At 38.0% G+C, this 13,720-nt stretch overlaps 1 protein-coding gene across 1 annotated transcript; it reads right to left on the bottom strand.

Annotated features, from left to right (window-relative positions):
* Positions 1-513: 513 nt before the first annotated feature.
* On the bottom strand, positions 514-3,489 carry LOC133791101 (scarecrow-like protein 14). Its single transcript, XM_062228997.1, has one exon. The coding sequence runs from the start codon at positions 2,963-2,965 to the stop codon at positions 866-868; it is 2,100 nt and encodes a 699-aa protein (XP_062084981.1). The 5' UTR covers positions 2,966-3,489; the 3' UTR covers positions 514-865.
* Positions 3,490-13,720: the final 10,231 nt, after the last annotated feature.

Below are 13,720 nucleotides of genomic sequence, written 5' to 3'. Positions count from 1 at the left end.
ATAATAATAACAACAATAAATTATTGTCGTAAAAGACAAACAATGAAAACTATCCCGTTTTTCTTTTTCTAACTTTTCACTCTTTCTTCTTAAAAATTGTTAAGTTTCCCCTGCATTTCTCACCAAACAAAGAATATACTCTCTCGTACCTCTCATTCCTTCAGATTTCATCTGTACCAACGGACTAGATTTGGGAGACAAAAAGAGAGAACTTTGCATGGATTTTTCTTATTTTACCCAAAAGAATTTTGACTAAGAACTTGAAGCGAACTAATACGATGAAACAAATTTTAAATCCCTTGATTCGGGATCTTTGACCAACCATTTAATGAGCAACTTTTTCACTTTTTATTTTTATTAAGAGAATTGATGATTGATTAGTAAGGGATGGCAAATCTTTGTTGTCCATGTATCCCAATCCCACCATAGTGGCTTATCCAATGAACCCTTAATCCATTATAGAGTTGTATATAGTGCTTGGTTTATTGTTTATATATTACCCACCTATGTATATACATTGAACTTGGAACACCAACACCCCATAGGCCATAGTGCTTGATTTATATTAAGAATATCACCAAGCTTCTTGGAACTTTCAAGGGCATGGCATCTTTGTTATATACATATAATACAAATTAAACCCATAAAAGAGGTTAAAATCTATCTACAGAGAAAAAGAAACAGCATTGACAATCTCAAATTATATACATACAAAAGCAATGGATTACTGGTCATATTAGGAAGCCAAGAATCATGAATGTTCATTGTTCAAACACTTTGTCATTGACTGTAGTTACTCTGCGATGTACCCAAGTTAGCTACTCCATTAGAGAAACTAATTCATGCAAAAGGAGTTTTCTATGTCCTATACCGGTACCCAACATGAGGAAGCACAAAGAATCCTGCCCTTCCAACCCTGAAGCATCCAGTTGCTATCTTCTTCGACTACAAAATCTCTGTGGTACCCATGTTTAACGATAGCCTTCATTCTCTTCACAAGCTCCATGTCCAAGGGGAGCTGTCTAAACCCAGCTCTTGTATTCCGGAGCTGCCACTGCTTGTATGTTTCAGGTCTCTCAACTCTTTCCAAACCCTCACAGGCTATGACATTCATAATCTCCCGGCCAATAAAATCCTTCTCAAATGCCAGTCTCAATGGATCCTCTCTGGCTAAAATAGTATCAGCCCCATCAAATAATGAAGCGAAGTGAAATAGTGCTTCCCGGAAGCGCGTAACAAAGAAGGGGACGTTGTATGTTCCATTAAAAACAGCATGAGCAAAAATGTCAGGTTTGATCTTCCTGATCAAGTGTAGAACAGCATTCCTTGGACTCTTTACCGAAACTGTCTCATCCAAAAGGCTCTTAAATCTGTGTAGACAATTCACAGCAAGGACCTCATCTTTATCAATCTTAAGGTCCTCAATTTGGATATTTTGCCATTGTTCTGCTATGGCGTGGTACTCAAATGGAACACCAAACCGCTCACAGTACTTAGCTAAGCGACATCCCGTTTCTTTGACCATTTCTTCTGGCCGGAAACCATGTTGTGGAAACTCTATTCCTGTAATTCGTAGTTTAGGTGGCCCACCAGGTCTTCTAGAGAGGCTTTGTATGAAAACAGGCCACTGGAAACCATATAGGATACCAAAATCTATAATATGTAGCTTTGTCGCTTTCTCAGCTGCTTTGAAAATCATTTGGTTTGCAAAGATAATTGATATCTTCTTGAACGGGCTGGCAGAAATATAGGTTTGATAAGTTCTCAGCATATCAACAGCCGATATGTTTATAGAATCCAGAGTGGCAAAAATCTCTTTTCCAGTGCCAGCCAATCGTGCTTCAAGGGCCTTTGCGAATAAATGGGCCAATCTCTGGGATCCATCACCATGTGGAGTCGAGTGCCTCCTAATCTTCTTTAATAGTTCATTAGCATTCCTAATATCATTAGCAGAAACAGCTTGTGCACACAAAATCAACAAAGCCAACAAGTCCACCACTTCCTTGTCAATTTCTTGTATCTTAGTCTTGAGAGTTTTACCACTACTAGTTCCATGGTGTCGCCCCCCTTGTTGCCTAGAGCTTTTTACTTCATTATTTTGGTAGGCTTCATCCGATGTGCCAGTAGGAGCTTCCGGCACCTCTCGAAAGAGTAGCACCTTATCAAAAAGCTCTGATAGCCCAGTCTCATCCGTACAAACTGCCATTTGCTTGTTGCTTCTACCATCTACTAAATCTGTCTCTTCGCGGTCATGATTCTTCATCTCTGTCAATCCAAAATGCAAATGCTCTCTCTTGTCCTTCTCTACCTCAATTAACTCACTTGAGACCTTCTCATTTGTATATGGAGACATATAATTGTTTTCCACGTGAAAAACAAGTTGATTGTCTTTGGGAAGAAACTTATTGCCCTCCTCTAAACCTCTCTTAAACTGCAACATCAATTCATTCTCACTCAAAAGATTCTGAAGCTCACCCATGGAAGTACCCATATTGTAAGGGAAGTTTGCAGAAGATTGTGAACTGGAGTTTGAAGTGGACTGGAATACAAACTTAGCTGGAGGTGGGTTTTGTAATACAGAGGGTTGGTGTGCCCGTGAATCAACAGAAGTCCCAAAAGAATGAATCGAGTTGCCAGTGCTGGAACTGGAACTAGAACTGATATCTTCCGAACAGTCACTGACACTTGTCCTGAAACTATCATCTGAGCTTTGACAATTTTGATCTCTACATAGAGGGTGTTCGTGTTCATTCCAGGAAGGCGGATACTTCTTGCCGAGAACCTCGTAAAGGGATTTCTCGGTGGCTATAAGGGCTGAAGGGTCATAGAACATAGAGGGCTTTGCCTCCATATCCTCATCCATAAGCATTTGGTTTATGTACTTAAGAGCAGTATTGGAAAATTCACCGTCGTCAAGAGGAGAAACCCTCTCGGAGCTCATGCTTTTGTCAAAACTAAGGTCCATAGTAGTCTCACTAGCTCCAATTCCGTTTATGCTATCTGGGTATTGATCTAAACTAGAAATGAAACCTTAATTCGGTACTCGAGGAACATTTTCATCGATAAATATCAACAATTTAATAGACTTTCACAGTAACCAAATCCATGAAAACTTTCCTCGTCAATAATTAAAAGAAAAAATTACAATTACAAACACAAATACAAACAAACACACACCTTAACTGATGAGAAAAGAATCAGAGAATCTGTACCAATTAAGCTTAACTTCAAGTCGCACTAAGGCTGACAAATCCGGCGCCGGCTTCGATTACAGTCTCTCGAGAAATCAAAGCGCGAGGTTACCAATTCCCCAAGTTGCAGAACAAGAAGAAGAGAAGAGAAGGTTTTGTGACGAAGAATCGATGTTTTGAAGAGTTTTATCTTCTGTCTGAACACAATTTGGGAATTGAAGAGACCCAAAAAGGGGTTTGAAAAAGGCATTTCGTCTTAGTCGAAGTCGGTCGTTGCAGAAAAATGACAACGATTCACGACCTCTGCTGCTGTGGAGGTGGAGGTCCACCGGGATAAATGGACCCCACTTAAAGTTGTTTTCCCGCGCATAATATGACACGTGTTTCCGTTATTTTAATATAATTATTTTTTGTGAGGAAAATAAAAAATATTTTCCCACGTGGGTATTTGGTACGGACTTTTTTGTTTTCTCTTGAATAAAACTTGTTGTGGCTTTTTTTTTTTTTTTGGATTTTTCATTTAATAGCCTCTTTAAAACGCTATCTTCTTATAATAAACTCAGTACAAAAATAATAGAATAATGACACTATGATGTATTTTAGAAAAGGATGTAAAGAATAGAATAATATTTTTTCTAAATTCATACCTCAAAAATATTTTTATAATACTTTATTTATATTTGATATCTACTTTATTATTATGTATTATATATATAATAAAATATATATTATTTAAATGATATAGAAAAATATATAAAGAAGTTATAATGTAAAAGTTTGATGTAAAATAAAAAAAATAATAAGGTTTTAGCCATATAATTTAAAGATAAAGAAGGGAAGTTGATGGGAGTGACCTAAGTAAATAGAGGAAAATTTGAAGAAAAAAAATCAATTAATTTGAATAATATGACAATTCTTCTCTACCCATAATTCATGAAGATGAAGAGTAACAATAATTTTTTTTCAAGTGAAAGTTATGGTGTTGTTAGGTAACATGAAAAAAAATAGTTTTTTGTTTATTTAATTAAAAAATTTATGGTGCTGTTAGGTAACATTAAAAAAATAATTTTTTGTTTATTTAATTAAAAAATTGAAAACATGATGAAAAAATATGTTTGGTTATTTGTTTTTATTTTTTTAAATTTTAAATTTTTTGAAAACAAACTATTCATACTTCTATTTTGTTTAAAAAAATACTTTCTTCTTTTTCTTCCTATTTTTCCGTTGAGGTTGTAAGATCTAAGTCTATTTTTTCTCTTCTCTTTCTTCCCATTTTTTTGTCGATTTTCGTCACCATGGTCGCCGGTGAAAAATCATTCTCAAGATCAGCTTCCGACAACCACCATTTTCTTCAACTATCTTGCCCCATAGTTTTCCTCCTCGACTCTGACTATGTTTCTGCTTGCCGTTGACGTCGACCTACTTGTCGTTGTGATTCGCCATCGTCATCGAAGTTCATGGATATCGTTCAAATACATAATTCAGATATCAACATATTGATAGAACTGTTTTTTTAGATGGATATTTACTGTGAACAGTGGCAGAGGGATGTGGGGGCATGTGGCCCCACTCAATTTTTATAATTTTTTTTTAAAGTGGGATTTGAATCCACCCCGAAACATACACACACAAATTATAGTGGGGTCAAATAAATAATTTTCTCTACTTTGCATATAAGTTAAAAAAAATATTATATACACATACAATACATATATAAGTAGTTTTGTTTTTGGTATACAAACAAAAACTTTGATCAACCAATATTATTATATGTTGATATAAAGTTGAATTATGAGACAGTTTAAAATAAATAAAAAATCTCACATAATTTTGTTGTTTCTTCCTATTTAGTGGTTCTTCTTTTTTAATATTTATTTACATTTAATTTCTAATGACTTATTTTTTTTTTAGGAAATAATTATACTCCTATTTAAATTTATATATTCTTTTTTTTAAAACTTTGAATTATTTACAGTGTCAAAATTACAATTCAAATATTTTGTCTCACTCGTGTATAAAAAAAATAAACACTTGTGTTAACATAAATGTTTTAATCATGTTTTCGGTACCTTAAATTATTCAGAAATTCCTGAAAATTTGTATGATGCATATTATGACTACAATGTATACAATCATATAAAAACAATTAAGATTCTAAATATCTACATACTAAAACACAAATGGTACACCGGTAAACCCTTATAGGGGAGAATTTCTCAATATTTTTTATAACAGTAAATTTTTTTTTTCGCCCCCAGTGTACCTTGTCACTGGCTTCGCCACTGACCGTGAAAGTACTTAAGTTATACAAAATGTTGCACTTAAGTACTCATATTTTTTTCTACAACAAAAATACCCAAGTTCAACTTTTATTTGCATGGTTGGTACATGTCGTCGCCATCTAATGTCAAAGTTAATGGCATGTACTAAAGATGCAACACAAAGTTGATCTTGAGTATTTTGGTACTTTTTGCCATAAAAAAAATTAAATTTTTATCCTAAAATATTGATTTAAAAAAAAAAGTTTTGGACATCTTTCTTTGATTGTAATTGTTTGTTATTCAATTTGAAATTGTGAATTTATAAACTTACAATAAAAGTGAATAAAAAAATATTTGTGACAAAAATACATAAGTTATACAAAATATTACACTTAAGTACCCAAATTTATTTATTTTTACGGCAAAAGAACACAAGATCAACTTTTAGTTGCACCGTTAGTGCATGACCTCAACTTGGATACTTTTTCCGTAAAAATATAACTTGGGTACTTAAGTATAACATTTTGTATAACTTAAGTACTTTCGCCGCAAATATAACTTTAAAAAGATAATAATAAAATAAAACTATTATCTTACTGAACATCATTTTGTTATCAAACATAAAAATAATGAAAATGTTGTCTGTGATTTCATCAGTGGACATGTGGCGGTTGTTCGAGAAGTAATTAAGCGTCTTGGGGGCTAATGAAGTCTTGTGACGCTCGCACAGAGCTCCTCGGAGTGTAAGTTCCTCCGGATGCAGTTTTCTCCATCATCTAGCAAGAATGTCTTAAAGTTAGGCCACGTCCCGAAGACCTACATCAGGGTCCTCTTGTCTGATGAGTTGGTTAATCTTCTAGGCCTAAGGAGTTTCTCCTTGGGACATGGAGGGAGTGTCAGATGTTGATCCCAGTGACTTTGGACCATAAGCGACCACTTGACAGTTTTTCGTAGTAATGTCGAGGTTGTACACTCGACAATTGGTATGTCCCAAGGTCCCGTCTGACATGGGAGACGTTTAGCTGCATTCTGACCATGTCAAGGGCATGTTCCCCATAAAAGAGTGGGCTGCAACCTACGAATTGGGCCCCGTGCAATCCGCATGGGCCCACCGCCCCCTTTATCACAAAAATATTTTTTAATTGGGCATTTAATCCCAGTTGTGTGGGAATATTCTTGTATTAACTCCTCATTAAGAGAGTTAATTGCTCTCAGCCTCTATAAACAGGGCTAGGGCACTATTGTAAAAGGGTTCACAATTTTTATTCCCAGAGCATTGTGTAAACATTGCCTGAACGTCATTAAAGCTTGCCCAACCAAGCTTCAAAGATCCTAATACTAAAAATCTCGTGGACTAGGGTTGTTTTATAACCTGAACAACGTAAAAATCTTGTGTTCTTTATTGCATTTCTTTAAATTTCTATTTATTAAGTTGATAGCGAAAAAGGCAATCAACTTTTTGATGTTTTCATTGAGAGCTTGAAGAATCAACGATGGTGACCGCTAGAAGGAACATTCTAAATGATGTCATGCCACCCACTGCGAAAGTGAAAGGAGAGCCCAGTCGACCACCTCCACCGGCAGATCCAGAAGTGGCCTAGGAAGATTATGACGAAAATGTGGAGTATGACGAAAAAGACGACGAGTTTTATGACAGTGACTATTCGCAGGTTGCCACCAAAAGTGGTGGCTCTTAGAGGCTAAGTTTCCTCCCAAAGTAGAAAATCGATGTTCAAGAGGGGAACATTAATGCCTTATAGGAAATGGTTAACTCCATGAAGGCCACTTTGGTAGCCCAAGGGCTGTAAGTGGACCCACATGGAGAAATACTGCCTAGGCAACCAACTGGCGTGCCACCTGTGCACCCAGCTGGAGTGCCACCTGTTACACTAGTGGGTGTGCCACTAGAGCACCCCACAGACATGGCGCAAAATCCGCCAGTTGGCGTACCACCTGCACACCCAGCTGGAGTTAGAGCCCCACATGCGCATGAAGATCATGGAAAAGGAAAGGTCGCTGAAGAACTTGTGCCCGGGAGGAAAAGATCGCGTTGGGTGGCCGATTCTGTTCAGGCTCTTAGGGGCAACGATAACCAAAGCCCGGGTGCTTGAGGACACCGCCAGGCTGCCAACGTCCGTGGAGCTCAGGGCCTTCTGCCCAGGCGCACCGCGACAGAATGCATTATTCCTGGAGTTGGTGTCCTTCCAGTACCTCGATGGCCTTAGAGAAATCCCGGCCAAGGGGCCAACAAGAGAAATGTCTCCTCCAATCGAGGACAAGGAATCAGTGTCTCGATTAGTAACGAATACATTGAGTCCATCCATCGAACTGTGAGTTGAGCTTGTCTTAGCAGAGAGCGTACATATTCAGTCCATCTTTAGGAACCATAAGCCTTGGCAGCTCTGATACCAAGTTGTAACGTCCTACTATCTAGAATTGTTACACCGTATGTTTAAAATAATGCTTAACTCGATAAGCCAGTCATTTGGTCTCAAAAGTGTAATTAACATTTAATCTATGGTCTGAGTACTAAATATTTTGGTTAATAAAATTACTTTTCATTACAAGGTTTGAATATATATATATACATGGGATCCCAAAACAGTTATATACAAAAGAAAATTATTTTAAACATTACAAAAGATAGTCGACCAAAGCAGAAAAATCGAACTGGTGTTCTAAGTTCCTCAAAATAATGTACACGCCAAGCGGCCGAATATGTACACGCCGCTCCAAAGCCTCCAACTCATGGCTGGTCCAACTTTAGCTTGCCCTTACCTGCACCATAGAGAACCCGTGAGCCGAGGCCCAGCAAGAAAACCCCACATGGCATAATAATAATTCAACTAATTCATAAGCAATAACACATATGCTTCACAACGATAAATGCATTCATTCTAATCATATATATCATATACACGTTTTATAATTACATGTACATTCATTACAATCATATGAATCATTCACACGACTCAAGAAAATAGCCTTCCCGAACGATCCAATAGAGAAAGGTGCATACTCCGGCACCAAGCCTACGGTCCATGTCGGGCGAGTGAGGAATGCACCCTTAAACTGAACTCGCCTTCACAGCCCATACCACGCACCATGACTGGCTGACCCACATTCCACAAGATGGTCGAATGTCAATCGCCATAAACATTCACAGATAATCCCATGCTAGTATGCATGAAAACCAATATGCTCTATGTTCATATGTCAGTCTTCTTACCTTGGGTCATGTGCTGCAGACGAAATGACCTTGAGTGCGATCCCTTTCCCGAGCCCTGCGGATCCCTAGCCACATCGTAAATATACACTTATCAGGAATCAAATCTATAACGCCCTACTACCTTAGAGTCGTTACCATGTGATTTATAAATGTGCCATTAGCTCGCTAATCGAGGTTTTAGGTTGAAATGTGTCATTAAATTGAAATAAAAACACATTTGATAACATTAATTATAAAAGATTTGGGCATTCATTAAAATTGTAAAAGTTATACATTTGGGATCCCAAAATATTTTTTGAAAATGTATTACAATTCAAAAGTTAATAATACAGTCGACCTAAGCGACAAAACCAACCATTACAACATATTCCTCAAAATAATCACGGTCGTGGCAGCCAGGTAGGCTGAACATGTATACGCCGCTCCACGCTGTCTAACTTATGATTGGTCGACCTTTCCCTTGCCCTTACCTGCACCATAGAGCACCTGCGAGCCGAAGCCAAGCCAGAAAACTCAACGCATAACATATCAGAATCAATCCAATAATGTACAATTTTAACAGATAACAAATTAAACATATAGCGGCCTATGCCGACCCAGCTGCTTTACCAGGCCCTGGGTTCGCAGTCTTCACTTAGCGGGTGGATACAACACCCTTATGGGTCTCGTCCTAGCGGTCTGAACTCAGTGTGCTTAACACTGATCCCAACCCTTGTCGTTCCTAGCCTTCGTTGTTCTCGGCCTTCTCCGTTTCAGCCTTCGCCGTTTATTCACAATCATGTACACATAGCATAGCAGGTCATAACATTCACATAAAACAGTTAAATGCAGATAATTGGGCCATGCCCTGCTCTATGGGCACAAATAGTTTTCTTACATGTGTTCCGAGCTGATAGATTAATGCGATCCCGAGCACGATCCCCTAAACCCAAGCCTTGATGTTAAACCTAGTCACAATGCCATAATAAATAAATATCCATCAATCCCTAACCAATTAAGAACTTCGGATTAAAATACTAGCCTTTGGGACCTTGAGTTATACTAAAGTGGGTAGTAGAATCCTTCCCGAGTCTTAACATTTGGATTCTCGAGCTTAAAACCTTCAATTGGCCAACATTGTCTATTTGAGCCATGACCCAGACCTTAAGGTCTGCGATGCGCCACAAGTCAGAGAGCCTTGAGCTCTCATCAAAGGGACACGGGCCGCAGTGCGCCTCAGCCTGCGTCACGGCGCCTAGGCAAAAATCTGAGGCCCCCAAGCCTCTGAGTTTATGTGGGCCGCGGTGCCTGAAGAACAGGGTCGGGCACGAGCCCCAAAACTCAGAAATCCTCATGCATTTTACGAGCTAAACTTCCTGAAATTCACCAATTCCAAACCTTAAACCTAGAATTCAATCCAGAATTCATATCCAAGCAACATAACTAGCACGAGCACCCCAAAATCTTACTACAACTTAAGCCTGAATACTTGAGTTCAAAACCTCAAACCACTCAAAGTAAACTAGAAAATTCAGTAAGAACACTTGCACTAAATCTTACCTTAGTGACGATTCCGACCTTAAGCAAGATCTCTAACACCTCCAACTGTAAATCCTTAACTTCCAGCCTTAAGTTCTAAGTTTTTCCCTCAATTGTTCCCAAAATTCTCTAAGTCACCAAGAGGGAGAGATAGCCGAGTGAGAGAGAAAGAGAAATAGGCTGAGAGGTTCTGTTTTATGTTTCTCCTTAGTTCCAGAACTCTGTTTTAGGCTTGAGTTTATCCTCAGTTGCCTAAGTCCAAAAGTGCCCCTAAGTGTATCGTTAATCCCTTAATGCCACCAAGGGCAATCCCGCCATTTGCCATATCTCGCTAATTCCTCTAGTGTTCCTACAATTCCCATATAATATCGACATACCCAAATGCTCGCTAAATCGCTACCCGGTAATCCCGAACACATACTATGTCCCCAAAATACCCCTAGGTTCCCCCCGAGCCGAGTATTCGACCCCGTTGTGACTACTTCGCTCTTCCGCTCCCTAAGACTGTCTCGGATCACACATCAAAAATATATCACCACAATCTTGTGGTATCAAGGACAACATACATATAATTTGCATTTATGCCCTCAACGGGACAAAATTACAATTATGCCCTTATTAACCAAAATGGGCCCACATGCATATTTAATTCATCTAAACATGCATTCATAGTCACATAATCATTTAATCCATGTATTAATATAATTAAATCAGTTATTTCCCTTATGGCACGCTAATCAAGGCACTAAGCCTTATTAGCAAATTTAGGACGCTACAACTATCCCCTTCTTACAGAAATTCCGTCCTCGAAATTTACCTAAATAGCTCGGGATATCGATCTCGCATATCAGTCTCAAGCTCCCAAGTTTCCTCTTCCACTTTTCTATTCCTCCACAAAACTTATTTAAATAATCCCTAAAGACCCTATTCATCAAGTCCATAAAGGATGCTGGGGCATTGGTTAATCCAAAGGACATGACCAGAAATTCACAATGTCCATATCACGTACAGAATGCGGTCTTTGGTATGTCCTCCTCTCTAATCCTTAACTGGTGGTAGCCGGACCGAAGGTCAATCTTGGAGAACATCGTCTTTCCTTGTAGCTGGTCAAACAAGTCGTCGATCCTGGGCAGTGGGTACTTATTCCTAATTTTCAACTTGTTTAGCTCTCTGTAATCAATGCACATCCTTAAGGATCCATCATTCTTTTTAAGGAACAAGAACAACACTGGAGCACCCAATGGTGAAAAACTGGGTCTGATTAATCCTAGATCCAGTAACTTCTGCAACTGAATCTTCAGTTCCTTCAACTCTGCTGGTGCCATTCTGTAAGGTGTCCTAGCAACCGGCTTCGCCCCTAGCGCCAATTCTATGACGAAATCAATCTCTCGGTGTGGTGGCAACCCTAACAAGTCTGCTGGGAATACATAAGGAAACTCGCATACTAATTTGGTCTCATCCAGTCCAATCGAAACAATCCTAGAGGTATCCACTATGTTTGCAAAGAATCCTATGCAACCTTCTTGCATTAGGTCTCTAGCCTTCAGTGTAGAGATCATAGGTACTTGTGGCTTACTCACTATCCCTGTAACGCCCTACTTCCTTAGAGTCGTTACTATGTGAGTTAAATATGTGTCATTAGCTCATTAATCGAGGTTTTAGGTATAAATTGTGACTAAACTGAAATAAACTCGTTTAATGACATTAATTATAACAAATTTGGACATTCATTAAAACCATAAAAAGTTATATAGTTGGGATCCCAAAATATTTTTTAGAAAATATATTACAACTTAAAAATATATTTACGGTCGACCTAGGCGACAAAGCAGTTCATTACAACAATATTCCCAAAATAACCCTGGTCGTGGCAGCCAGGTAGGCCGAACATGTACCCATCGCTCCACGCTCTCCATACTACTGGTTGGTCAACCTTTCCTATGCCCTTACCTGCATCATAGAGCACCTGTGAGCCAAAGCCCAACAGGAAAACTCAACATATAACATAACATTCCACAATATACAGCAAAAAAGCCAACGACCTAAACACATAGCGGCCTACATCGTCCCAGGCGCTTTACCAGGCCCTGGGTTCGTGGTTTTCACCGAGTAGGTGGATATAACACCCTAGGAGGGTCTCTCCCTAGGGGCCTGCACACAACGTGCTTAACGCCGATCTCGGCCCCTTGCCGTACCTAGCTTCCTGCTGTTCTCGGCCTTCGTCGTTCCCGGCCTTCATCATTTACTCACAAACTTGCATAACATAGCATAATAATCACAGATATCCACACATATAATAAGCATAAACAATAGGGTCGCGCCCTGAAACACAAACGATAGGGTCGTGCCTGTTGGGGTTTTATGCCCTAATTAAAACTCAAATTCTTTGTAATCTCATTTTATTATCAATAAAAGAATAGAAATCATTTTTTTGACTTGGTCAATCATTTTGCTCACATGTTTTATTTTCATGATTATTTGTTTAATATAAACTTATATTAAATCCCGAGCATATAGCTAATCTTATTTATAGTGATGTAATCACAATGGAATATACAATATGATTATATGTTCAAAATAAGTTAGTCCTAAGATTAGTTAGTGCACAGGATTTACATTGACTTGCCAATCTACGATATGATCTACTTACACATTACGGTGTTATGTTCTATCCAGAACATTAGCAAAGTAGATAAGATCGGATGTATTTGTTATTTCGGACTAGACCGATATTGATAGTTGATAAGATAAGTAAACATGCCGTTATTATCTATTCTTGTCATATCATATAGTTGACCATAGGTCAATTCAATCTCAATTCTGAGTGGTTAGTATTCTAACTGATTGTATTATTTGAGTTCTTTGATTTGTTTGTTACCAGCTTACCCTACGGACTAGCCCATACTTACATCTTGGGAACTCGGTAGTATAATTGAGTGGGAGTGTTAATCATAGATATGAACATCTATAGCTTCTGATGAAGAAGTGAAACGATGGTTTCCTTTTAGTTTGGCTCAAGGTGTTAAATGATAGAGATCTCATTTCAGTAATTAAATTAGTTTACTGAAATATCATTTACAAGGAACTAAGTGTTTTAAGGATAAAATACAATAAGGGGTAAAACGGTATTTTAGTCCTATCTCATTGTAGACCGTCTATAGAGGATTGAGTGACAATTATGTTTGTAACAATGGATAATTAATAGCATATCTATATTTGTTATAGAGCATTCTATGAATTCAAGAGTGCAATTCCGAGTCTATAGTGGAGTCACGGGGAATTAATAAGTTAGTAAATTTATTTGTTAGATTTATGATAACTTACTGGAGCTTGATTTCATAGGCCCATGGTCCCCATTGTACCTTGGATAAAATTATCTAGATAGTCTCAATTAATTGATTTAATTATCAATTAGAATTATCAAAGTTGACCAGGTCAATTTTGGATAGTTTCATAGAGTTATGTAATTTTGAGAAGAAAAGAGAAATTATGGCAATTTTATTAATTAAGATAAATTGGTA

The sequence above is a fragment of the Humulus lupulus genome, chromosome 7, assembly GCF_963169125.1.
Source record: "Humulus lupulus chromosome 7, drHumLupu1.1, whole genome shotgun sequence".
Taxonomy (NCBI): domain Eukaryota; kingdom Viridiplantae; phylum Streptophyta; class Magnoliopsida; order Rosales; family Cannabaceae; genus Humulus; species Humulus lupulus.
This window is presented reverse-complemented; position numbering and strand designations above follow the sequence as displayed.